Source organism: Maniola jurtina, chromosome 17 (genome assembly GCF_905333055.1).
Source record: "Maniola jurtina chromosome 17, ilManJurt1.1, whole genome shotgun sequence".
Classification (NCBI taxonomy): domain Eukaryota; kingdom Metazoa; phylum Arthropoda; class Insecta; order Lepidoptera; family Nymphalidae; genus Maniola; species Maniola jurtina.
The window spans coordinates 10,625,469-10,653,008 of record NC_060045.1 but is presented as its reverse complement, the minus strand read 5'-3'; the positions used below and the strand labels follow the sequence as shown (position 1 = coordinate 10,653,008).

Sequence of the window (27,540 nt, the reverse complement as noted above, 5' to 3'; positions counted from 1 at the left end):
TGATGGATAATTTTTTAAATAATGGTTTTATCAAATTAATTTGTTTGAACTTAGTAATAATGCGTTGTTAAATTAATATTGAAAGCTACTCAATAAATAAGCACTAATTGTTACAAAATCTGCGTTGCGGAAAATATAAATCGAGATAGGCTTCTTTCCTCAACTTCTTTTCGATTTCTTCACTCTTCATAATTTTCAATGCAGCCTTGCAACTATTGTGCGCATGTGCGAAAAAGCAATCTCTTACAGACTGAAACAAAACACGCATTGATTAGTTATCTATTTGAATCAGTATTAAAAATTGAAAATACTTACTGCCCTAAAATTAGTACCTACCTTGAAATCAGCTAATTTCACACCCTGAAATTTGGCTAAGCAGTTTTTGAAAAATCTTGAATAATGTTTCCTGCATAGGAAAATTCTGTTCTCGTACTGCCAGTAATCGCCTTGAGCAGAGCATGAGCATCCACAGTACCCACAAGCGTCCAAATTATACGGGACACATTTGATCTGCGAATAAAAAATAACGACCTACTCCTAAAAGTCCGAAATAAATTTTAATAGGTAGGTACATGCGGTACCGGTAAAGATTGCAACTGCATCCCTCTGGCTATCGTGTCCATTGAACCGGAACGCCTTAGGTCTGTTCAGAGTTTAGTTAGACCATGGTTCCTTCGCTGCCGATCACAAAATCATCGAAATAGTTAGGTACATAAGTACATGTATGTAGTTTATATGTATATTTTTTACCAATTTATCGACTAGTAGTGACATCTAGTAGCGACACGTTACAGTTGACGATCTACTTTCAAAGGCCCAAGTCTCTATATGTAACTTTTAAAACAAGAGGGGAGAATTAGACCAAAAGTCCAAAATATTAAAATTCAAAATCAAAGATACTTTTGGCAGCTGCGCCATTTTCTAAAACTTTACCTCAACCGCGCATTTCAAAACTTTTTTCCCGGTGAAACTGTAAGCGAACTTCATTTGTCTCTTCTTATACATTGGATAGTAATCGCATGGTCTGCAAAAAAAATAATTGCACATTAATTTAAAGTTCAATATTCATTTGAATCTTTTTTGAAGTGAAGCTTCTAAGGGGAGTTACGTAAACTGAGACAAAAGTCACCCTTCACCCTCTACGTATGAGCGCGTGACTATGCTAAGGTTTCGAATGTATGTTTCGAAATTCGAACACACAAGTTTCACTTCTGTCGAACGCACTTAACGTCACACATTTTTTCTCTATAGTACTTGTTGGTTGCTGCCCATTTGCTAATCAATCACACTTATGACCCCCCGTCCACACACTGCCCGTGTGGCGTGGGAAGAAACGAAGGCAGAGACGTCGGATTCGTGGTCTGTGGTATGGACGCGTTATTCGCATGTTCACGCCCATCGGTCCCTATTTTGTCGGTAAGTATGCAATAGCGCGCACGCTGCCACAGTTTCGACGTCCATCGCGTTGCAAAGTTGCAAAGCCAAGCGACCTAGTGCGGCGACGTTGCGATTAATTATTGCGCGAGTAGAGCAGTGTGTGGACGGGGGGTTAGCAACTGACGATGACAATGTGAACTAAGATGACACCTTGTCTAGAAGATATTTTATTCAGCTGATTTTATTTCCAAGCTGGAAACCTAGATTTCCAAAGGCTAGGTACCTACTTATTCCAATCCGTAGCCATGCAGCGTGCCGCATGCATGAATTAGCAAAGCGTTAAAAGCGAATAAAATAAGTAGGTACTTTAAATATTAACTACTTAATAAATTACATAATAAATTAAAATAATGGAGGTGACTATAAAATTTCACTTACGCGGGACAATCGGTTGCCTTAAACAGCCCTTTTCTTTTCGACGTAGAGTTAAAAGGCGCACAGTTTTGGGGTATTGGTACGGATGGTGGAAGTTCTTTGGGTGGCGGCTGATACTCATGCTTAACTTTCCACCTTGGTGACGTAGGCCCATAATAACATTTGCTGTATATCTGAATTAAGTACAAATATTAAAGTACTTAAGTGAAGCATTATGAGAAAGTTTGTGTGACTACCTACCTATTTAGCAGAACAAAAATGGTCGAGAAGTAATTTTGAATTAAATAATACATGCAAGTAAAATTTACTAGTAAGCACAAGTAATTAATAACGTGCGCCTGCGATCGAATAAAGATGCTATCCCACTACGGTGGCACCATATATGTATAATAGATGGATGGCACACGGTCACGTTACGTTGACTTGGCTTTGAAGAGTTCTCATATTATAGGTACCCTGACGTCTGGGCCAGACTCTGACTCGCACTTGGCCGGTTTTTTCTATATAAGTTACTCCCTTTACAATCTATCGCACTGCCAAGGGTCACTGGTAGTGATCTTTTATAGAGATAAGTGCTTCCCTGTCCACTTTTTCTTCCTTTTTCTCTTTATTGTTACAACTTTCTGGCACAAAAAAATTATGGATAGGTACTATACCCTATGTGTAAGTTCATAAAACGCATCACGATTATTTTCGTACGTGCCGGGTCCCAATTTCGGCATTACTTGATGTTGGATGCGTCTCATGAAAGGGCTTAAGGCTGGTCCACTCATGGGTAAAGTTTCACGGCTCATCTTCGTACCGAAACAAAGGCGTGGTGGGGCCTTCTTCGTCACGACATATTCAAAATCTATAGTTATAAAATAATATTTAAAATTAATGACCAATGGTTAAATGTGTTTCGTTACTTAGAGGGACTTAGACACCTGTCCGACCGCCGGCGATTATAGAAACGCGTTGGCAAGCAATGAGAAGCGAGTGTTGACTGGACTCTGGAGTTAGGACTGTGTAGTTGAGATACGAGCGAGTGTGTGAACTCGACGAGCGATTAGTCGTCGATGTAGTAGCTGTACTTTAATTTTATTAATCCCTGCACAAACTGCGCGAGTGCTTTGAGTTTTGTTGATCGCCACGAGAGCATCGCTGAGCGAGTGTTTCTTTAATAACTCTTGTCGCTGCGACAAACTAGTGAAGAGATAGTTCTCGCTAACATCATGGCGATCAACAATTAACTAGTTAATCATATTTATCTAGCTTTTACTGACACGAATCACATAACGATAAGTACGTCTCTTGAACGGAAAAATATTCGATAGCTAGTCGCTTCCTCGTCTGTTAAGGTCCTTTTTAATAGAGCCTCATTTCTCACAATAATAATGTTCTCTTGGCCGAAAATTACAACCATGGCATTGGCAGCCAATCTCAAAAGAACACTAACCAATTCCGAAGAAAATAATATTAGGTAAGTACCTATATTGCACAAGTGAATGCGCAAACACAGGCCCTCTATTTCCTTTCTTTCAATTTCTCACACAATATTTTAATGAATTAATTATCTGAGTTACTAAAATTAGACATAGTTAAGTATTATCAGCAAAAGTTAACACAAAACACAAGGTAGGTATCCTACGCTTACGAGTGCGACGTAATAATTTAAAAAATCTTATTAATTTTAAAAGGCTATTATTTATTTTAAGTTTTTGAAAAGTAAATTGCACTATTCCAATTTTACCGCCATGACAGGTTTCGTGCATATTGTTCGGTTGTAAATACCGTCGTCGATAAGGCCGCTGCATTGTTACGACTGTAAAATTCCACCCAAGTTCCACTGAGTTCCATCGGGGACTGACAATCGGATAAGAGGTTGGAGGCTTTCGTGATGTCAGTGACGGAAAAAATATGGCAAATACGACCATTACTCTTTATTGGGGCGCACGAACGCTACAGTGTAGGGGAACAATGATATGGTAGAGTTTGGGACAAATGATTATGTTACAAGAAACATACATATTATATTCCACTGGCGACCCACCCTGGCTTCACACGGATCCAAAAAATTTATTTCATACAAAGCTTATCCTAACAATAATGTTCGTAAATATTACACAACAAAAAAACAATCAAATCGATGTAGCCGTAACTACCTACTCAAATAGGTACCTAATGATCTTTGCAATACTTTGTATCGTTTAAAAAAAATGTCAGGCCAGTCAGTGAAGGGCAAGTTCAACTTAAGCAAAGCGCTGCATCGATTCTTAGGTCTCTTTGCAGACCAAAAAGGCGCGATGGGATTTCCACCGCGCGGTAACACGTGATCGGTTGATCAATTACCCCACTGTGTCCCGCAATTCGCCAACGCCACTGTTTACTCAGGCTTATTATCGATCACTGCACTTATTAGCATTTGCAGTGCAAACCGCAGTGGGGTTTTAGAAAACTTTTTAAATTAATTGTACACCCACCATCCTGATGCACACCAATTGTACGTTTATAAGTACCTACTTACCTAATTAGAAAAATAATTAAGTAGGCATCAGGTAAAGCGGTCATGTCGCATTGAGCAATTCTTCATTAAAAATACTTAGTCCTATGATTTACATAAAACATGTTTAATATAAAATCGTGTGTATAAGGTATAACATTTTTGCTACGACACGAATTTTTGTATACCGATTTTCATGACACGAAAATCAAAGGTTATGAAAATGAAATTAGATCAGAAAATACCTTACCTAACGTTATGTCCCAGGACATTGTGCGTACTTGTTGATGTACAATTAATGAGTCATCAAATTATAGAGCTATTATAAATTGAAAATCTGAAAACAAGTGTTCCTGTATATTAATTTAATATTATTCTTTTTGCAGGTGAGGCATACTTGCCGATGGCATATCAGAGGACTGCTTTCGGAGCGCGCTCTATACAAATGAAGTTTGATTTTTAATTAAAACTAGATGATGCCCGCGCTTCATCCGCTTGGATTTAGGTTTTTAAAAATTCAGTACCTACAATAAATGTCCATCTTTTGGGTGCTAGCTATCTCTGTCTCGAAATGGTCTCGAAACTCAAAATCAGTTAAGCGGTTTTTCCTTGAAAATGTAATATAATTATATTATTAATATCTTAGATGAATGAGGCGAACGTTGACAAAGTTTCCTATCCAGTGTTTAATTCATCCAAGATATAGGCAAAGACATGAATTTATACACATCGCTGATCATGGGGTTGACCAGGGATTGACCAATCAATCTCAATAGTGCACGAGTGGACGGTTAATTATTATTATCAGATTCCATGGATCAGACTTTATGATAAATACTTGGGATAAATACCAGATAAATACCCAATAATTAGTTACCTATCTTGATTGTAAATCTTTTATCAAAATGCCCATTAGTTACATAATTATTTTAAAAAGACAATAATTTTCACAAACTATAATGTATGATTTCCATAATGATTTCAATTTAATAAGTAAGTTCCTTTTTGATAGCTCCTTGAATAAAATCAAAATAGAAATTGACGCCGGCCGTTGACATCGAGCCCACCTAGAAGGTTTAGGACCAATCAGAAGTAGTAGTATGGACCAACCAAAAGCAAAGACTACCATGGTCTAAGAGGATCTGCTGAAGTCTGAATAGTTACCTTCTGAATACTAAGTCATTGAAGAAGTCCTTTTTGTAATGGAAAATTCCTAATTTTTGTGTATTTCAAGTGCCTACCATGAGATGTTTGAAATCTGCGTGAAAAGGAAAATTTGAAAATCCAGATGTCAAAATTGCTAAATTGACATTACGGACCATAGACAATTTTAAATGGCTAACTTTGGAAGGAACGTTGTTTTCATTCCGTTTACGCAATTCAAAACCTTATTCCGTAGAGCAATAATAATCAATTCCCAAAACAGCTGTCGGCAAAATTACCTGTGTTGATCTTTTGTTATTTGACAAAATCTGACAGATGACAGACACTTCATACCAAAATTCTTCGAAGCTTTTGCGAGTTCATTTTCCTACGCAAAATTCATACAAATACGGTTTGTTTTGAAGGAATATATCAGTTTTAATCGAAACGAGGGACTTTAGGCTAAACATATATACAAGATTACTTTTGTGAAACCAAGGTAAATAATATTTAAAGACAATTCGCGCGCACGAAGTATCATATTACACGTGAAGTAACATTCATTATGTCATAGCTGCTAATAGAATATTATATCATTTATTAAAAGTATTTATTTACGTGGAACTGAAACTTGAAAGTAATTTAGAGCTGTTTCCCGTGAAGTGTAACGTTTATTTCAATGGCTGCTTAATACTACTTGTCCATGCCCCATACAACATTTTATGTAGGTACTGACTAAACTTTGAACTAACAAACTTAAATAAAAAATATATTAATAAATATGTATGTAGGTAATATTTTTATAAATATCCTGATGTATTGTTTTTTTTCAGTAATATGGCTTTAAATACTAAGTTATTAGTGCCAATGGCATTGGGTTTCTCGTTGGTGACTGTCACAGCATTTGTGTTGTACTATGTGTTCAAACGGGAGGAGGAAGCCAATGACAAACCTATCAGATCTACAAAAGTGAACATTATAGAGGTGCAGGTGCCAAAGAAAATCGTACCTGCTCTTATTGGTGAGGTTTTAACAGTTTTTTTTTTAAATTTATATTTATACCAAAATAATAGTATAACTTTATAACTTTATAAGAAAAAAGTGAACAGGGATGCACTTATTGGTTATTACTTATTACTCTATAAGAGATCTCCACTTTTATATTCTTGTAGTAATAATAACAAAACTGGTCAAAGGTCAAGGGTTCCATACCATCGTATAAGAAATAACACCAAATTTTTTTTGTTTAGGTACATTACAAAAAAAATTGGTGTTATTTCTTATATGATTAAACAAATCCAGTTTATGGATTTTTCCCTTTACTTGTGCTATAAAACATTGCTACATTGAAGTATAGGTTTTGATTTCCTTGATGGGTCCTGACAGCAACAGACAGACAATGAAGTGATCCTATAAGGGTCCCTTTTTTCTATAGATACAGAACTCTAAAAAGTAAATAAGTATTATGACTGAATCAAAAGGTAGTAGTACTATTTTGGTTGAAGTGTAAAGGCGTTATTAGAGGAGCTATTTAAAAAAAAGCCTTAATTATTATCAAACCTTTTTAGACGATGGCTTTTTCTGTGATAGAAATCTTTTTTTACATAGATGACAATCCAGTTGGAATTTCTCAAAATCTTTTCTTAGTGCATCATAAAGAGAACCTAAATGAAAAATCTCAAGTTTCTAGATTTATTTGTTTGAGCCTCACATAATATCTAGTAAGTCATATTCTCTTACATTTTATCAGAACTTTATTACTTTAAGCAAATGGTTGTCATAACAAAACCTTTTTAATCCATTATAAGTTAGTGCTTAATTGAGATTTATCTTGATTGGTGATGATGCAACTTAAGATAAAGAAGAAGTGTGTTAACATAGAGGGGCTACATCAGTTTAATATAATTACACCTGTGACCCCAACAGGTTTCAATGTATAGTGCAAAGCTAAATCTGTTTACATGGCCACAGCAATTCTCCAAACATATTATGCTTATGGCAATGCATACTAATATTATAAATGCGAAAGTGTGTCTGTCTGTCTGTCTGTCTGTGTGCTACACTTTCATGGGTCCACTGCTGAACCGATTTTAATGCAATCTTGTACAGACTTAGGATACATTCTGGGGAAGGATATAGGCTACTTTTTATCCCGGAAAACAAACAGTTCCCGTGGGATTCCTAAAGACTCATCTGCTTGACCGATTTGTATGAAATTTGGTACAAAGGTAGCTTGCGTCCCTGTAATTGACACAGGCAACATTCCCACGGGTACTTTAAAAACCTAATTCCATGCATTAAAAACCTAAATCCACGCGGACGAAGTCGTGGGCATCCTCTAGTTATACATATAAATTTCTAAAAGATGCTTCAATAATAAATGAGAAATTATAATGCATCAAAAGAATGTGTAAAGGCAGTAACACACAAAAAGCGCGACTACAGTGCTGAGAAACGGTATCATGGCCAATGTAGCCTCTAGAAATTGTAATACAAAGATTGGCCTAAGCTATGAAGGCATTCACACTGAATTTATGGGGGTGTTTGAATACTTCTTCTCTGAATTCAAAAGATAATAAAGCATATTTATTTATTTATTTATACAAACAGTTTTTAAAACAAGCTGAAGGCTGCTTATGTATGAGTTGTGAAAAGAGTTTATAAAGAAACAATTTTGAAGTTAATTAAATAAAGGGTCTTCCAAAATACCTAAAAACTTTCAGTTTTGATAACCATTTCAAATATCAAATGAATATCAAAGGAATGTCAAATGTTTATGATGTCACATATCACTATTATACAAACTCTTATGTGCTTATACTAAGCGCGCGTTTTTACTGATTTAATTAGTTGAAAAGACCTCTATTGTAAAATAGTTTAAATTATTTTTTGTAGTAAATAAATAAAAAGTTTCTAAAAGCATTCAACATGCGTAACTTTTATTAAGAATCACGATTGCAGTCTAGCTTTGTGTGTCTAAGACTTAATCTCCGTCATAAATAGTAATAAGAATTTATCTACTGACAACAATATTTGCAAAATGAGATCATGCTAAGATATCAAATACACAAGACAGAAATTATCTCATTTTGTTCAAGGTCTGCTTATATCAACTTCAGTTGTCAAAGTATCTAATTCCATGGTCTACAGTTTTGAAAGTTAATATTTAGGATTTGTGACCTTGTACATAAAACAGCATTGTTGTAAATTCAAGTATGCATACTCGTAGTCATGTCTTTAGTTAGTGCCTTGTACATGCCGACATTAACGCGCAGTCAACGCGCGTTTTACGAACGCAAGTCGACATCGATTGCTCTAAGTCTAAAGTAATTCTAAACTTTGCGAATTGCGAGTGTATGCAACAGAACATTACAGTCCAGGCCTGAAATAAAGCAATTTCTGGCTGAGTAATTATTGGAAGACCTAGGATGAATTACTTACATTTCTTCGACTCAAGGAACAAAAGATACTCTCGATAAGAGAGGCATACTTGTGACGTTTACCGGTTTCAGACATTTCTGCTGCGGCTCCCGGTCTAGATGTTGTCTCTCTGATATAACACTGGGCCAATGTGTCAACGTTGCGTTCCATATTAGGGCCCGTCCTCACACAGCGAGCCAGCGCCAATCAATCAGGTCTCCTGCCATTATTTATTTATATTGGAATTGTTTCATCTTTTTAGGTCGAAGCGGTTCAAACATAAAGAAAATTGAGGAGAAATCTGGCGCAATGATTCACTTCAAGAAGTTTAGTGAAGAGGATTATGACGTGTGCATAATCCGAGGTCGACCGAACGCGACGCAGATCGCCGAGACCTTGGTGTATGATTTCATCAAACAGCAGCCAGACATTGTGGAAGACAGCTTACAAGTGCCCGGTTGGGCTTGTGGCAGAATTATTGGTTAGTTATTTACACCTCCTTCTTTTCCCTTCTTTTAAGAATAAGGAATGAAGACGTTGAAGGAATAACCATTCCATCAACTTCTGGTATACAAGGAAATAGGTCTGAGGCAATGCCGATGGGTCGGACATATTTTGTGAAGAGAGGAGTGAAACGCTGCCTAAGCGGCGTTTCAATGGCAGCCTGCCCGTAGATGAGTACCTGGTGGAATAACCAACACCTGGAGGAGGTTCATTGAAGTAAACTCTAGAAGAGCGGAGCTTTTGTGGAGCCATTTCAAGGCAGTAACCAAAGACACGGTAAACAATTGCTGCAGCTCTAACTTCCACAAGGGAACAAAAGGACTCTATCATCATTTACACTTTCTTTTTTCTGCTACCTTTTTTTATAAAAAGCTAACTGCAAAGAGTAGTTTTTGAATTAGTGCCACAAAAATTGGGAATTTAAAATAATTATGTTTCTCTGATGTGATGTGCTCTGCAAGGTTCCAGGAGATAAAAATGATAATATACAATGCTTATTGTTGTAGGAACGGGCGGTGAAAATATAAACGAAATTAGCCATAGAAGCGGCGCGCGAGTTAAGGTAGAGGGAGAGAGGGGGGGTGACCTAAGCGCGCCAAGACAGATCAGCTTCCGAGGCACAGCAGAACAAATAAAGATAGCTAAAACTCTTGTTGAGGAATGTGTAAGTATATATCTTTTTACTGACTACCAGTCAAAGTAGCCACCTAGCCTGGTGTCAGTCTAGAAGCGGCGCGCGAGTGAAGGTAGAGGGAGATAGGGAGGTGACAGATCAGCTTCGAGGCATCACAGAACAGATAAAGATAGCAAAACAACTTGTTGAGGACTGTGTAAGTATATATATCTTTTTCTGGTAAGCTGATAGGCAAAGCGGTGATAGCTGTCAATTAGAACTTAGTCAGCATGGTGGACTACAGCTTAAAGTGCTTAAACACTTGTCATTCTTTAGAATACGAGTTTAGGCTCCTTTCAAGGGATTCCATGCTTAGTAGTGGGCTGGCACTGGTTTCAAATGATGATATAGATAGCACACTAGTATTATAATTTACTATTTGTTTCAAGGTGGAGCAAGAGCGTTGTCGTCGCGAGATCGAGCAAGCGAAGCGAAGTCCACGCGTGGCCATCCCCTCCCCGCTCGCGACGACTCCGCCCGCCGAGTTGCCAGGTGACAAACCCGACAAGCATGCGCGGCCCCGGCGTGGTAAGATAACCGCATGCGTTTGATACCCCTGTCATGGTCTACTTCTCTCTCTCTCTCTCTCTTTATCTCTCGTTCTCTTGACTTCTCGCTCTCTCTCTCTCTCTTTCCCTCTCACTCTTTCCCTTTCTCGCTCTCTCTTTCTCTCTCTTTATATCGTATTTCTCATTGCTGAGGGTTGTGCGCCGTTCCTATAGAGGGTTTTCTTAGATAATAATTCGGCGGGCTCCCAAACAAGTTCAACATAAATGACTGTGTGCGACCGAGTAAGTAAAGCCAAGTATGCGCGTGGTGATTTTCTCAGATACTATTTGACCCTTGAGTTACCTGCTAGTTGATTGTAGAAAAACTGCATCAATCATTATTACGATCGCATTTGTTGTGATTGGCTGAATTTATTGTATTCTTGGTGAAATAATGCATTGGAGCCAATAACGAGCGAGTGTCTGCCAATCAGAGTGATTGCGATCGTCACGCTAGCTGTCATTTTACTGTAATCGAGCAGCAGGTGACAAATCAACAGGCATGTGAAACTTATGCGTGATAAAATAACTGCATGCGATTGACAGCCCTTAATAATACGTGAAGTATCCAACCATTACGTTTATAAAATCAAAATAATAATAATTTCATCAATAAAGCGAAATATAAATCATTTCTTAGCTAATAAAAAAGCATTACAATAGACATGAAATAAAATTAAATCTGTTCCGTGCCCTGTACGTCAATTCCGGAAAACCTACACCAATCATTATTACTATCGCAATTGTTGTGATTGGCTGAATTTATGGTATTCTTGTTGCAACGGTGCATTGTAGCCAATAGGCAACAGTGAATGTGACATTGTAGCTGTCATTTTACCCTAATCAATGATCTGGAGTGATCTCTTTCAATTGGTATTGTTTGCTTGATTTGACTGTTATCAAAATTGCAAATTTTCTCCAGCCATGTGTGGTTTTAGATTTAACTGATGTAAAAATACATTCACTCGCCTGTGATTTTGAAAGCGTCGTAGGTGGCGTATTGACCTCGAGTTTTGCACGCTACACATTGCGGGTTTGAAAAATACCACATCGCTAACACCCGTATTCACAAACGTTACTATGAGGTCTCATAGCGCGCTCGAACGCACAGTGTAGGTTTCACCAATCAGATTACTGTATCACGTCAGTTTACAATGATCTGATTGGTGGAACCTACACGAGTTCGAGCCATCGATGGGCCCTTCGAAGATAAAAAACGCGCTCAAAAAGTCAATAAAATTTGGAAAAGTCTATTGACTTGGCAATGACGATGACGTAAGATTCAAGCGTATTTTTGCGGACGGAATTGTATGGGAAAGGCTAATCCATATACATCGATGGTTCGAGCGCACTGTGAGACCTCATAGTAATGATTGTGAAAACAGCCGTAAAACTACGAGATAGCTAAGTTTTTGCTAGTTTTTAAGCTTTTTGCTCTGTTTTACTTTAGAAGCGACCAGCTCATCCATCGAAGTGTACGTGTCAGCCGTGTCGACGCCGTCGCGCTTCTGGGTGCAGTTCGTGGGCCCACAGGTCGCACAGCTGGACGAGCTGGTCGCGCACATGACGGAATATTACAGCAACAAAGACAACCGCGCCAACCACACCGTGAGTACACCAGCAGCGCCAGTGGTTCCAGCTCATAGAGGCATGAAAGCATTGCTTACCTAATAAATCACACTAATATTATAAAGGCGAAAGTTTGTGTGTGTGTGTGTGTGTGTGTGTGTGTGTGTGTGTGTGTGTGTGTGTGTGTGTGTGCGTGCGTGCGTGCGTGCGTGCGTGCGTGCGTGCGTGCGTGCGTGCGTGCGTGCGTGCGTGCGTGCGTGCGTGCGTGCGTGCGTGCGTGCGTGCGTGCGTGCGTGCGTGCGTGCGTGCGTGCGTGCGTGCGTGCGTGCGTGCGTGCGTGCGTGCGTGCGTGTGTGTGTGTGTGTGTGTTTGTTACTCCTTCACGCAAAAACTACTTGACGGATTTGGCTGAAATTTGGAATGGAGATAGATAATATCCTGGATTAGCACATAGGCTACTTTTTATCCCGGAAAATCAAAGAGTTCCCACGGGATTTCAAAAAACCTAAATCCACGCGGGCGAAGTCGCGGGCGTCGGCTAGTAGTTACTATATTTGAGATAGCTCAATGATTTGCCAATAAGTAAGTATTATACCTACCAAACTACTGCTTACCCTGACTTTAAACCCTGTGCACGACACGACTGCAGCGCGGCAACCCTGAGGTCCGGTGTCTTCACCTGAGCGGAACGGAGAGATGTGTACAGTCAAGCAATCAGTTTTTTTTTATGCCCCCCATCCATGGCCGATTTTTCTACCGGCAACCTTATTTTTGTTATTCTTTCATCTATCTGCTTAGACTATTCTTCGTCATTATGGTCAACGGATAGGCGTCACCTGCTATCCGCGGTCTTGCACTGCCTGGATTCACCAGATCCCTGCGACTTGTTTGATGTTATCTATCCACCCAGTTAGGAGGTCTAATAACGCTGCGTTTTCTAGACCCTCAAACCATTGGGATATTAAAATTTGTGCCTTGACTTTAATGTTCTGCGATTTGCAACTATAATTTTATCAACTCGGTTGTGTATGTTCCGTCAGATCAGAAAACTGGGTGTGGGGCAGGTGGTGGCGGCCGTGTTCCGCCACGACGGGCGCTGGTACCGCGCGCGCGTCGACGACATCCGACCCAACGAGTTTGACGCCACGCAACAGGTAATTAACTTAGCTGTGATCCATACCTCACAGAGATATTATGCCTCGATAGCTCAACGGTTGAGGAGCGGACTGTTTTTTTTTTTTAATTTTATTTATTCGTATTAATTTAACCTGTCTTTTACATTTTGTAGCTCGCCAAACTGCTGGGCCAGTTTGTTGGCGAGGCGGTGCTCTTAATTTTATGTACATAACTTACTACTATATTTTTTAACTATACATACACCTTAATCTATACTTATAATAAACTACACTAAATATTTATTTAAACCTACCTAATAATTCCGAAAGGTCGGCGGTTCAAACTCCACCCGTTGCACTATTGTTGTACCCACTCCTGACACAAGCTTAACGCTTAATTGGAGGGAAAAGGGGAATATTAGTCATGATTAGGATGGCTAATATTCTATTTTTATCAATAAAGTCATTTGTCAGTAATCTGACTGGTTTGCTAAAGACATCTTCGCCCATATCCGCTTTGTTGGATACCAGGTTTAAAACATCTTCCAGTGCATTTTAATAAGTCTTTTTTATTTCACTTGGTGTTGAAACCCGGGAGTGTTAAAGTTACATCGTTCTAGGTAGCTGACTTGTACTATTTGGACTACGGTGACAGCGAGTACGTCGCCACGCACGAACTCTGTGAGCTGAGGGCAGATTTACTACGACTGCGATTCCAGGTAAATTTATTGTAACTCCTGTGATTCCAGTTAAGTTTATTGTAACTTCAGCTAAATCTAAAAGGATCGATATTTTTCATTAAATATTGATGTTATGATACATTTCCCATTATTACAGTGTAAATCTATACCTACTAATATTATAAAGAGGTAAAGTTTGAAGTTTGTTTGCAGGAAGTAATCTCTGGAAGTACTGAACTGATTTTGAAATTTTTTCACCAGTAGAAAGCTACATTATTCCTGAATGACCTAAATAAAATAAATACACAAATAAAATGATTATCCATACTTAATATTATAAATGCGAAAGTGTCTGTCTGTGTGCTAGCTTTTCACGGCCCAACAGTTGAACCGATTTTGATGAAAGGTACAGAATTAGCTTGCATCCTGGAGAATAACATATTCTACTCTTTATCCCGGAAAATCAAAGAGTTCCCACAGGATTCTTAAAAGCCCATTCGTTTAATCTATTTATATAGGTTCAGAGGTAGCTTGCATCGCGGAAATTGACATAGGTAACTTTTCATCCCGGAAAATCAAAGACTTCCCACGGGATTTTAAAAAACCTAAATTCACGTGGACGAAATCGCGGGCATCATCTAGTCTTAAGTAAACCTGATGTCATAAGTCTTATCTTCTAAGGTTAAACTTACAATAACCAAATCGATGATCAAAAATTTAACCAAAAATCTGTGGATACTTTATGCCACAAGTGCGAAGGCGGTCCCGGTGGTTAGTTGAATAAAAAATTAAATGTTCAGGCAATGGAGTGTTTCCTGGCGGGCGCAGTACCCATCGGCACGTCTCGCGGAAAGGACGCTGAGGGCAAAACACCGAGGTGGTCCTCACAGGCCATCGAGCGGTTTGAGGAACTTGTACATGTGAGTTTTCTTTCAAATTTATAGTAGTAGTATTGAAGAGCGGAATCGTTTTTAGGGTTCCGTACTTCAAAAGTAAGAACGGAACCCCTATAGGATCACTTTGTTGTCTGTCTGTCGTGTCTCTCAAGAAAACCTATAGGCCACTTCCGTTGACCTAGAATCATGAAATTTGGCAGATAGGTAGGCAAGTGAAGGAAAAAATCTGAAAACCGTGAATTAGTGTTTTCACAAATAATTCACTTCACTAAATAACATTTTCACTACATAAAGGTGTTAGGTATATCTTGTACAATGGTACGGAACCCTTCGCATGCGAGATGACTGAATTCCAATATAAAACTCAGTTTTATGTACCTTGCCTTATCGTTGAAATTGGTATACTGAAAATAAAACATGTTAGGTAACTAAACCATATGCAGACATCTGACATGGCAATCGGGGTATGAGATGGGGGGACGCCCTGCACACCCGCACGTCACCCGTGCTATCCCGCACCGGGTTAGCGCAGGGGCTGTGCGGGTGTGCGGGGCGTCCCCACCTATTGCCATGTCGACATGTCGCGTCGCGAACTATACGTGTTTTTGTACCTTTTACGCGGTGTCATAAATTTATTTCATATCTATTGCGTGCAACATTAAAATTGTAATAAAAATGGCAATATTGTTAGGGGTTCACACAATGTGAATCCTCAGCTCTTCTCTCACTTACCGCCGCGTTAACTGGAGGTATTAATTAAAGTGTGTATACAATAAGTGAATTTGGATTTGGACTGCCTTCCATCACCACCCAGCAATATTAGGAACTAGCTGACGCCCGCGACTTCGTCCGCGTGGATTTAGGTTTTTCGAAATCCCGTGGGAACTCTTTGGTTTTCCGGGATAAAAAGTAGCCTATGTGCTAATCCAGGATATTATCTATCTCCATTCTGAATTTCAGCCAAATCCGTCCAGTAGTTTTTGCGTGAAGGAGTAACAAACATACACACACGCACACACACATACAAACTTTCGCCTTTATAATATTAGTGTGATACAGTTACTGCTGCTCTGCACAATATCACCTTAACAAGAATCGGCCACTAGTAATTATTCCCTACTTTTACAGGTAGCGCGCTGGAAGCCGCTGATATCTAAAACGTGTGCATACAAGAAAGCCTCCTCTTCACCAAACGACAGGGAGAGGGAAATACCCGGCATCAAACTGTACGACGTCACGGACGGTATGTCTGATATTTTCATTCATATTATTTCGATGAAGTTGTAGTGTTTTGTAAATACTGGGTGTAATTAAAACGCTAGCAAAAATGAGGATATGTGACAGTGCCGATGATTACTGATAAGATACCACAAAAAAACCCAAAAAAAAACCCGTATTTTCAAAAGTTCGCAATGTATTGCAAATAAAACATCTATCGGACGCTAGAGGTCAATGAACATTGCATAGATATGTGCTGCGGGGTCAATGCCGTATCGTTGTGGGTTTGAAAAATACTAAAACTACAAGTATACAGCAAATAGTAATCGATATTGGATTGTGTTTAAAGTACATATTATAATAATAGCTCTAAGTTTTTGCTAGCGTTCTTATTACATCATGTATATTAAACTCGATAGATTCACTAAAATTATATTTCGTTTTCTTTGTTTATTCAATCGTCATCATTCCATATCACTATCCATATTAATATCACTATTCTATTACAGAAGGCACGATAGAAGTGGCGGAAGCGCTTATAGCAGAAGGATTCGCGGAAGCGGAAGGTTCGCCGCGCTCCACACCACCACTTACACCCAACACACCCTTTGGTGACCTGAGCGTTTCACGGTGAGTGATAGACCATCACTAGTCCACTGTCCACTAGTCCACATCACTGTTCCAGAAGGCACGATAGAAGTGGCGCAAATGTGTATAGCCGAAGTTCGCCGCGCTCTACATCACCACTTACAATTAATCTAAATCTTCTAGGCAAGCGCGCGCTCCATCTTAGGCTGCATCATCACTTGCTTGCGACGGTAATCACTTAACTTTAGGTGACCTGCCTGCTTGTTAGTTCGCTATTTTTTTTAAAGCACGAAAAAAGCAGTTGCTCTTTTTATTATTTTTTGTTATTTTATTTTCTTATTTTATCAGGGTGTTGGGAATGGTAGGGCCGGGCAGCCCACGCGCAGCCTCGATGCCTAAAGACCATAAAGACGACAGCACAGAATCCGAGGACGTGGTCAAAGGTAAAATCTATTAGTGGTTAATTTTCAGACGCAAATAGTTTTTTCTTATAAACAAATAAAATTGCATTATTTTTCTTTACAGACAAAGTAAGGAGATCGCTGGGCGGAGGTCTAGAAACCACCGATAAATTGAAATCTATATCAAACTTCGATCTATCCTATCCCGACAATACGTCAACGCCGCCCGTGAACGGCTCACAAGATTTCCTAGCGACAGAGAAGGGAAATGTCGAGAACGAGACGCAAGAACAACAAAAATTGCCTATTTCGACGAAACTAAACGACGAATTCAAAGCGAATATTAATAGAATCGACTCGCATCATAGTTTAGACGCTCTAGGAAGACAAAATTGAGGTATTTAACATTAAGTAGATTTTTATATATTATAGTTACTGTTAACAACCTCTATGTAGTACGGCACACAAGAAGGGCCATTTCGACCAACAAGTTTTTCATCATATCCATTCGAAAATGAAACTTGTCATTAGGCGATAGCGGGATCAAACTTCGATCTATCTTATCCCGACAATACGTCAACGCCGCCGGTGAACGGTTCACAAGACTTCGCAGCGACAGAGAGGGGAAACGTCGAGAACGAGACGCAAGAACAAAAAAATTGCCCATTTCGACGAAACTAAACGACGAATTCAAAGTGAATATTAATAGAATTGACTCGCACCATAGTTTAGACGCTCTAAGGAGACAAAATTGAGGTATTTAACTTTAAGTAGATTTTTATATATTATAGTTACTGTTAACAACCTCTATACAAGCACAAGCACAAGCACAAGATGGGTCATCCTGTCAGAAAAATGAAAATTGGCATTGGGGATAGCAGAAACAAAATTCTATTATGTCCTTATGGAGTTTAAATTTTCTCTCATCTGATTGGTCCGCGTACTTGTTTTAGTTTTAATTTTTTTTCTCATAGTTAAAGAAAAATAGTGTGTGTCACTCGAGGTCAAAACATTTTCTTCTCGAGCGGCTATATTGAATTTCTCGCTATGCTCTGAATTCAGAATAACGCTTTCGAGGAACAAAAATATCACTTGGCCCCTTGTCATACAAATAACTGTTGTCGCCTGCGATTCATTTTGACTTGCAACTTGATGTCCAGTGTCATACTAATTTTTACAGCATCATATAACACGTTCTTTGGTTGAAACAGCTCTTCTATGGGTAATAATTGACTTCATGGTTGCTGATTTTACTGTATTGTTCGTAGTAAAGGTAACAAATACATATTCGTAAAAGACCATTTACTAACTTGTCTAGGTTTAGGGAGGATTTAGTCATAAGCGGACTCTAGTGAAATATGTAGTCAGAAACATGTTAGACATTAGATGACAGATATGAATAGCAACGAATATTCGGCCATAGTATTTATAGTTACATCAGTAGCCAAGTAATATGCCGAATAGTTAATTATTTTGCCGAATTAGCCGAATCGTTATTTACTTTTATTCCGAACTAGCTGATTCCCGCAGCTTCGCCCGCGTGGATTGGTCAGATCCCCTGCAGCGTCAGGATTGAGGAGTTGGACTCCAAATTTTTTATGAAACAATGTCGCAAAGTTCCTCTATCGATTAAAAAAGAAATGACGCAAATTGGTTCAAAAATCTCGGAGATTTTGGTGTACATAGGTAGAAAAACACAACTCCCTTTTTGAAAGTCGGTTAAAAAAGTAGCCTATGTTACTCCTTGGTCAATTTTCTACTTGTCTGTGAAAATCCCGTCAAAATCGGTTCAGCCGTTCCCAAGATTAGCCTTTTCAAACAGACAGACAGACAGACAAAAATTTTAAAAACGTGTGATTCGGTTATGGTATCGTTCAAATAACCATAGGAGCTTTATATGAGGTAGTTATTTCGAAATTACAGACAGACACTCCAATTTTATTTATTAGTATAGATAAACAGTTACATACACAGTTGTAAACAGTTTATTTAATAGAAAATAAACCACATGAAAACCTTCAAATTATCAAATAATTCGTAATAACCCCTGATTTTTTGGAATATCGGAATTAGTTATTCGGGGCCAGTAGCCGAATATTTGTTAGTAAATTAGCATTTGTACATATTCTGTTGTACTTACATTTAGTTGATTTAATATTAAGTTTCTATGTTGAATACGTTATTAAAATAGTCAATTATAGTTCGTTAAAGTTTAAGAAAATATTTACTATGTCGCTATATTTAAACAGCAAATCACTGTAAATAAAAAATTATTTAGGTATGAGCTAAAAAAGCTTTTATTTATTAATTTACAACATTAAAATAGATTACGTTAAATGCGACAATATGTTGTATTATTGGTTCCTATTTTGCCTTAAGGTGGAAGCGACGGGCCTGCCCGCGAAATTCCAATTTAATTTGGTTTTTCACATTTTTTAAACTAATACGACAACGTAGGCTTATGGCATTTTCAATTGCGACAATGGCAGTATCATCCTCACAGGTTTATATAAAAATCTTTACTTGAAAGGGTCCAGTTTAAGAAATTAGCTCTAGTATCGACTAATATGTCAGAATTAGTCGTATTAGTACGCCTACGTTGTCGTATTAGTTTAAAAAATGCGAAAAACCAAATTAAATTTGAATTTCGCGGGCAGACCCGTCTCATGCCCCTTAATGCGTACTAATTTGTATTAGCGTCTCAATTAACAACTCTAAAACGTCCAGTTAATTTTGCAACATACATACAAATCTTGTACTTTTTAACCAGTTCTATTCTGATCTTTATATTCTTTTTTAAACAAATATATACTATTAAGAATATTATGCACAGATAAGTATATGTACTAATAATTATTAAGTGTGACTAATATCCCACCTAATTAATATTCTTCGATGTTTTTAACACTATTGTGTATAGGTACTATATTTATTATACGATATTTATGTCTATTAGTTACACTAACTGATAATTTACCTGGTTCGCCGAATAAGTCAATGGATCGCCGAATAGTAATAAATATAAATAATAATGAATAGTAATAAAGATTTTTCTGTTTAAAATCTGGATCCATAAAATATCTAAGCGTGACGAAATCGCGGGTATCAACCAGTATTTAATGTTACCGTACTGATTTTTTTATTTACATACGTCTGATTTTGCTTTTCGTTTTTATTTTTACAAACATGTGCTCTTAGAGACAAAAAGCGAATGTGATAGTAAGTTGAGAATTGAGAGGTTGGAAAGGGTTTAATATATGAACAAGTATACCTACTCATATATTAAACCCTTTCCAACCGCTCATTTTATTGCGATTAGGCAAAAAAAATGTTATACTGGTTTGTAATCGTCGTAAAATGCGCCGAATATCTCCGACGAATACTTGCGACGCCTATTCGTTTATTCTTGGCGATTTTCTTAACTGTACAAAGATTTTTGTTCTATGTATTAATTATTTATTATTATTAGTACCTACCACCTGGTTAGGCAATTCACATTAATGAGAAAAGTTTATGTAGTCTATGGTTCTAAGAATCAAAATGGGAGAGGTATTTAATGTGTCTTTGGTGGTATTAATAAACAAAATATAGGTCTCAATCTGCCTGTCATAAAATATTTTTAGGAGAGATATTTTTGTAACAATATCTAACTGGAATAAGTTCTTTGAATTGCATGCAATACATTAAGTATGGAAAAAATCTATAATTCCTTCCTCACTTATGGTGCTACTCCAAAAAAGAAAACTATAAAAGACGACACCTTTTTAGTACTTTAGGATTCAGCTGTATACAAATTATTTTACCTGATCGCACATTGGAACGCTTTGAGCGCACCAAAGGCACCGCATTTTTATTTCATAGTACGTCATCACTACGTTTCTAAGCAATACGAAGCGTTCGGTACACGATGTGCGTATGGTTCGTACAATAGATTCAAAAAGTACTGAAGAGATTACCATGTTACTAAAGACAATTTTTTTTCTAAGTACTTAGTTTAAGAATGTACAACTCTATTCCTACTTCCTACGAGGTTAACGAAAATAGAGGAAAAACAGAGTTCTTCGCAGCGCTCTAGTGAAAACTTCTTGAAATATAATTAGTACGTTACTTAAAGTATTAGTAACGTATCTTTACTTTATCTAATAAGTCTATTTTATTCTGACATTATAATCAAAACCAGTTCCAAAAAAGTTTTCCAGATGTCTTTATTCATACTGGGTACTGAATGTCAAATGTATGCATAAGGTTATGCGAGATTCGAAGGAAAATTATTTTGTCGTTCATGTTAGAAACATGGTGCCATACCGACCAGTACAAAGTTTTATTTCTTCTCAGTCTATATTTATGTATTTACATAGATGTATACAGATCTTCTAGTGCGCTCACAAATATTTGCAATTATAAAGGCTGTCGCCTTCGCCATATGTTTAATTGAGGAATGAATCTGACATTTTGACAGTTTTATATTGATAATCTGTCAAAACTTTGACACATTTTATTCGTCAATTAAAGTTTATCTGGCATTGAAAAATAACTTAAGCTTCTTACACATTTGACCGCACCAAACACGGAAAGCAAGTATCGGATTAAATTATTTAATTCTTCGTACGGATCGCCAAAAAAATGCGACGCTATCTTCGGCAATTTCTTCGTTCTTCATTTACGCTGTATACACTAAACGACGCCACGCAATGCGTTTTTACCAAGCAACTTGGCACATTGTGTTTCAATTAATATTGTTGTTACGTGTTGCACTACGTAGTGCTACATACGCACCAAGTGATTTCGGTGCGTTCGGTGCGTTCAGATGTGTGATGAACTTAAGGTATGCGGTGCGCAACTTAATATTTCTGCTTTCTGCTGTATTAGTAGTTTACTGTTGTTTTTTGATCTTTTATCTTATCTTAAGTTTTTGTTATAATCTCGAATAGCCGATGTGGCAACTCTTTGTAATACTTTTTGTTTTTGATAAATAAACGACATTGATGTATTCTTGCGTTTTATTTTAACACAAGCTTAAGGACTCGCATCCACCAAAGCATACGATTTGATTAGCAGACCAATTAGATTACTGATAGGGCCGGCGCACATATTATGGCGCAGCGCAGAGCATTTTTCACAGTCAAAGTATTATCGACATTGTCCTCATTGAAATAATATCTAAAATCAATTGTGCATCCGTGCGGCTACTCGCGCAGTCCCGCGCGTGCTCGCGCATTATCTGATAGGAACTCGCGTAATGTGTCACGATTAGAAAACTTCGCGGGCATGTTCTGCGCTGCGCTCCGCCATATGTGCGCCGGCCCATAGATTACATGAAGAAATTATCACGTCAGTACCACCTATCTCCACTTGGGTGGATACCAAGGCCTTGGTTATTTGAAGGGGAAAAGGGAATACTATTATTTACATTCTTTAAAAAAATCGATCTAGTTAGGTACTTAAGTAAATAAAAAGGAAACCACTTTTTCTTTTCGTTGTTTTTAAGTCAGAACTGTGCAGTATTTTATTATAATTGCAGGAACAGTAGGTACTCTTAAATACACAATAGATGGAGCAAACAAAGCGTTACGGAAAGCGAACTCTCTTCGAACCGCTTTGCTACGCCACTCGGACGCGACGACCCGTTACAGTACCTACCTATTGTTTCACCATGGCGCAAGTTAGAAGAGCGTTCCGGACCATTGTTAGCATATTGATTACCAAGTAGATACATTGGAAAACCCATAACACTCTACTTTTTAACCCCCGACTCAAAATGAGGGGTGATATAAGTTTGACGTGTGCATCTGTGTAATCTGTCTGTGGCACTGTAGCTCCTAAACTAATGATTATTTTTTTGTTTGAAAGGTGGCTTGATCGTGAGTGTTCTTAGCTATAATCCAAGAAAATCGGTTCAGACGTTTGAAACTTATCAGCTCTTTTCTAGTTACTGTAACCTTCACTTGTCGGGTAGTGTTATAAATTTTTAATTTACACTTGTATAAAAATCTACTCTCAAACAAAACGACTTCCCTAGCAGTGGTTTTATAAGTGGAGGTCCCTGGTTCGATTCCCGGCTGGGCCGCTTGGAAACAAGCTTTACAACTTCTAAATTGTCTCTGGGTCTGGTGGGAGGCTTGCTCTACTACTAGCATCTCTCTACCACAGTCATAGACCAGACACAGTAGGTACCTAAGTACCTACCTTATCACTTTGTCACGCTTAGTCATGGCCATGGGCGTATTTATTAACCGACTTCGAAAAAAGTAGGAGGTTCTCAATTCGTCGGAATCTTTTTTCGTAGCAAACGAAAGTGTTACGTAAAATGCTTACTAAAAAGCGTAAAAAGTAGCTCAGTAATCCTTCAACATAACAGACCCATCCGCCGTTGTTAATCGGTTGTGAAGCCAAACTTCCGGATCTTTTCACTCTCTTAGATTAGCAACTGATATTTTTGATTTGTTTGAGAAATCAATAAGAGAGGTGGGTGCTTATAGATGCCGAGTTCAAGTATCTTTTAGAAAAGGTAAACATTAGTGTTTCGTATAGGTATCCATATCTACCTAGATAATTATAGGATATATTATGAAGGTTTGTGTCAGTAAATAATCTACTCTGTATTTTATTAACCCCCGACCCAAAAAGAGGGGTGTTATAAGTTTGACGTGTGTGTCTGTGTATCTGTCTGTGGCATCGTAGCTCCTAAACGAATGGACCGATTTTAAATTAGTTTTTTGTTTGAAAGGTAGCTTGATCGAGAGTGTTCTTAGCTATAATCGAAGAAAATCGGTTCAGCCGTTTGAAAGTTCTCTTTTCTAGTTTTCTTATAGAGGTTTTTGTGTCGGCGGTTTTTTAAATTTTAAGTTATTAGGTAAGTAAGTAACCTCACTCATCAAATCTTATTTACATAAATAAGTATTTGAGTACTTAGCTCTACTATATACTTAGGTACCAACCTACCATTATATTGACGTGTAAGCCACAAACAAAAGGACTTTCCCTTCATCGCCGCTTTTCTCTTTGGAAAGGGACTAAATTGTGATTAATAAACGGTCGACCATTATCGGATACCCGGTGGGCCAGTGGTGCTGTTAGACTTTCACAAGACCTATCGCACGAGTTACTTGGTATAAGTACCTATACGATAACCCTAGCTCGAGGCATCTGTATTGACTTAGTAAAAGCTAAAGCTTGCGAAAGCTTGCCAATGATTTGGTTGGTTATTTACCTAGGCATTATTTAATTATTCCTAAATATTTCTCCGAAATGGATGTAAAAGCATGTTCCAAAGTTGAGAACGTAGGTTAACTGTACCTACCCAGGCTTATGCATTTTTTTGTAGCATCTAGATGTTTCTAGAAAAGCTAGAAAGCCACCTCTTTTAACAGGGCTCTCTCCGTCACTCGCTTCATACAATCGTAGTTCCAATTTCATTTGAATATTAAGCAACCAAAGTCCATGAAATTTTGCAGACATATTCTAGAAACTAATATCTGTATAGATAGATAGATATTAGTTTCTAGAATATGTCTGCAAAATTTCATGGACTTTGGTTGCTTAATATTCAAATGAAATTGAAACTACGTTTGTATGAAGCGAGTGACGGAGAGACCCCTCTTAACTTTCGATAACTAAGCCCTGTCCATCCCCATAATATCGCACAGCCATTTGCGTCTTTGACCTGAAGCCCCCGCTGCCCGTGCCTATTCGAGATCCATCGAGATCAGAATATCATGCCAGGCTCACTTGGTCATGTGACCAGAGACAGTTCCTCCGAACCCCTTCATCGCATAAGAGAGAGAAAGAGGTTTAAGAGATACGTCCCACAGGCAGACAGACGGACGGACAGCAGAGTTTTAGTAATTAGGGTCCCGTTCGCACCCTTCGGTTACGGAACCCTAAAAAGGTGTGTTTGTGTAAGGTACAAGATATTATTTTAATAACTTGAGCAAAAGTTACGTAAAGCGTAATTTCGAAGCGGTCATTGAAGCATGAATGATTGGAATCTGATAACTGGGTATCGTTTGGAAATATTGAAATTTCGTAATAGTTTCGCACTTTTATCTCGTAATTAATATCGTATCGCCTAATGTTCTCCTTTCCCCTCCAACTAGCGTGCCTACCATACAAATAGTTCTGTGACTACTTCGTACCGTATTTTCACGGATCCAAATCGGGTGAATGCATAACCGCCCTGAGGCACATGAAATAGGTACATTTTAGCATCATTTTAAGTACCGTATAGATAGATAGATGTTTATGGTAGGTCCTATTATAGATCTACTGAAACATAAGGGTTGGAAAATACTGATTGCGTGCGATTGGTTGCGTGAGAAAACTGCGTGCGTGCGTGTGTGCGCGTTTAACCAAAAAGGTTTTTTTTAACTGTATTTTCCAACCCTTCTAAATAGCTTTTAAGGTGGATGCGACGGGTCTGCCTGCGAAATTCAAATTTAATTTGCTTTTCCGCATTTTCAATTAGTTTATAAATTGCGAAAAACCAAAGTAAATTTGAATTTCGTGGGCAGACCCGCCGCTTGCCCCTTAATATTAGGTACCTACCTAATTTACTATCTCCAAATAAAGTCATGATTTATTTACGTTTAACTTTACGTACAAAAACCCCGTGAAAGAAGCAGTTGTTTTGAAACAAAACAAAACACAGTCACGCCGCGAACCCCACGAGTAGGTAACGACCGTCGTTTCACAAAGTGGTGGTGAATTTCCTTTAGGTGTTTTGTACAATACAAGCGATACGATTTCACGATACGATTTTTGAAATCGTTCTTTTTTCGTAAGCTTTGTATGATTCTTAATTTGCTTGGAAATTCCTGAGTAGATATCAGGTTAGATATAACCTAAGCCTACTTTTTTCTTCTATATTGAAAAAATAGCATAAACTCTTACTTATATTTTATTCTGCAGATACCTAGTAAAATTTGGGATAAAATTTATTTTATTTATTTAAATTTCTGTTTTGGTTTTATTTTGGCTATCTCATACTAGTGAGATAAAGCGTATGAATTACGTTTTAGAAAATATGTAGCTGTCGCTGTCAGAGTCAGACTTCATCTGACTAGTAGGTACTTATAAGGAAAATATTAATATTGACACTTTTCACTCGCTTTTTTTCTTTATTCGTCCTTGAAACGATACTCTTAAAAATCCCTATGGCTATCCCCTTCATACCCTGCGGAAAAGGATACCACTAGATTTATACATGTCAAACTAGTTTAGAAATTGTGAACAAAAAAACTTTGTGGCTAACTAGCTTAATCTTTAAAACACAAATAGATAACATTTATAATCGAATCTAGCTTAAATAAACGTTTTTAATATGTATTATTTTTTTTGGACTCATTTCGGCAAACGCTTGTTGAGCAAATGGCAATACCAACTACAATGCAACTAGAATCCAATTATAAGACCATCGATCGGCCATTGTGAATTTAGTAGACTACGAAATTTTTAACCTTATGGTAATTGAATTAAAATTCCATTGTACTTTAATGACAAATCATGTAAAATAGCAGACTTGGGGCCCTGTTCGTATAGTCGGATCGCCCCCACTGGGTGTAGTTGGAAAGTCCGCGCGACTTTTACGTATTATTACGTGCGGAACACTGTGACGGATCGTGATTCGCGTGACGTTACGCCATACTCTCACCGTTTCCGTTGATAACACCGACATAATAATATACAGTAACCTCCATATAGTGTATGGAGCCGGTTATACGCTTGTACTTAGAGAAATTTGAATAGCAAACCTGTTTACATCATGTAAACAGCTTAAACATTTTAAAATTAACTAGCTTATGCCCGCGACTTTGTCCGCGTGGATTTAAGTTTTCCAAAATCCCGTGGGAACTCTTTGATTTTCCGGGGTAAAAAGTAGCCTATGTGCTAATCCAGGATAATATCTACCTCCATTCCAAATTTCAGCCAAATCTGTTCAGTAGTTTTTGCGTGAAGGAGTAACAAACATACACACACACATACAAACTTTCGCCTTTATAATATTAGTGTGATTTCCTAATGACCCACGGGCCACGACATAGCGCCTCCTTGTACATCATCATCATCAGCAACCCACCGCCGGCTCACTACTGAGCACGGGTTTCCCTTCAGGATAAGAAGGTATAGGCTATACTTTTCTTTGAGGTTGGTATTTGGTACCAGTTAAATAACACTTAAAAGTCATCATCAACACAACCCACCGCCGGTACATACTGAATACGGGTGCATTTAGAATGAGAAGGGTCTAGGCCATAGACTACCACGCTAGCTAGGTGCGGATTGGCGCAGGCTTCACACACATTTCAGAAAATTATGGTGAAGGAATACATCGTGAGGAAATCTGCAGGCCTGAGAATTATTCACCTTATTTTTTTCATAGGTCTATAAAGTCTGCTAATCCGCACTTAACCAGTGTGGTAGTCTAAGGCCAAAGATATCCTTCTAATTCTAAGAGGAGATCCGTACTCAGTACTATGTATGTGCTAACATGCG

General features: G+C 38.0%; 2 protein-coding genes across 6 annotated transcripts; one reads left to right on the top strand and one right to left on the bottom strand.

Annotated features, from left to right (window-relative positions):
- Positions 1 to 17: 17 nt before the first annotated feature.
- On the bottom strand, positions 18 to 5,542 carry LOC123873529. 3 transcript variants are annotated; one of them, XM_045918392.1, is made up of 8 exons: positions 5,459 to 5,542; positions 5,146 to 5,361; positions 4,545 to 4,631; positions 2,469 to 2,662; positions 1,816 to 1,985; positions 934 to 1,024; positions 337 to 510; positions 18 to 250 (listed from the first exon to the last, which is right to left on the bottom strand). In XM_045918392.1, exons 3-8 carry the CDS (start codon positions 4,564 to 4,566, stop codon positions 104 to 106), a joined length of 798 nt encoding a protein of 265 aa, XP_045774348.1. In that variant the 5' UTR covers positions 4,567 to 4,631; positions 5,146 to 5,361; positions 5,459 to 5,542; the 3' UTR covers positions 18 to 103. The 3 variants fall into 3 exon arrangements, with proteins under 3 accessions (XP_045774348.1, XP_045774346.1, XP_045774347.1); XM_045918390.1 differs by having other exon boundaries at positions 5,157 to 5,361; XM_045918391.1 differs by having other exon boundaries at positions 5,172 to 5,361.
- A 160-nt stretch (positions 5,543 to 5,702) lies between these two features.
- On the top strand, positions 5,703 to 18,558 carry LOC123873520 (tudor and KH domain-containing protein homolog). 3 transcript variants are annotated; one of them, XM_045918379.1, is made up of 13 exons: positions 5,703 to 5,936; positions 6,271 to 6,458; positions 9,120 to 9,338; positions 9,868 to 10,025; positions 10,424 to 10,526; positions 12,033 to 12,190; positions 13,192 to 13,305; positions 13,887 to 13,985; positions 14,747 to 14,866; positions 15,971 to 16,085; positions 16,570 to 16,690; positions 16,997 to 17,091; positions 17,174 to 18,558. In XM_045918379.1, the coding sequence occupies exons 2-13, from the start codon at positions 6,275 to 6,277 to the stop codon at positions 17,443 to 17,445; spliced, it is 1,758 nt and encodes a 585-aa protein (XP_045774335.1). In that variant the 5' UTR covers positions 5,703 to 5,936; positions 6,271 to 6,274; the 3' UTR covers positions 17,446 to 18,558. The 3 variants fall into 3 exon arrangements, with proteins under 3 accessions (XP_045774335.1, XP_045774333.1, XP_045774334.1); XM_045918377.1 differs by having other exon boundaries at positions 5,704 to 5,936; positions 10,424 to 10,562; XM_045918378.1 differs by lacking the exon at positions 5,703 to 5,936 and adding an exon at positions 6,021 to 6,161 and having other exon boundaries at positions 10,424 to 10,562.
- Positions 18,559 to 27,540: the final 8,982 nt, after the last annotated feature.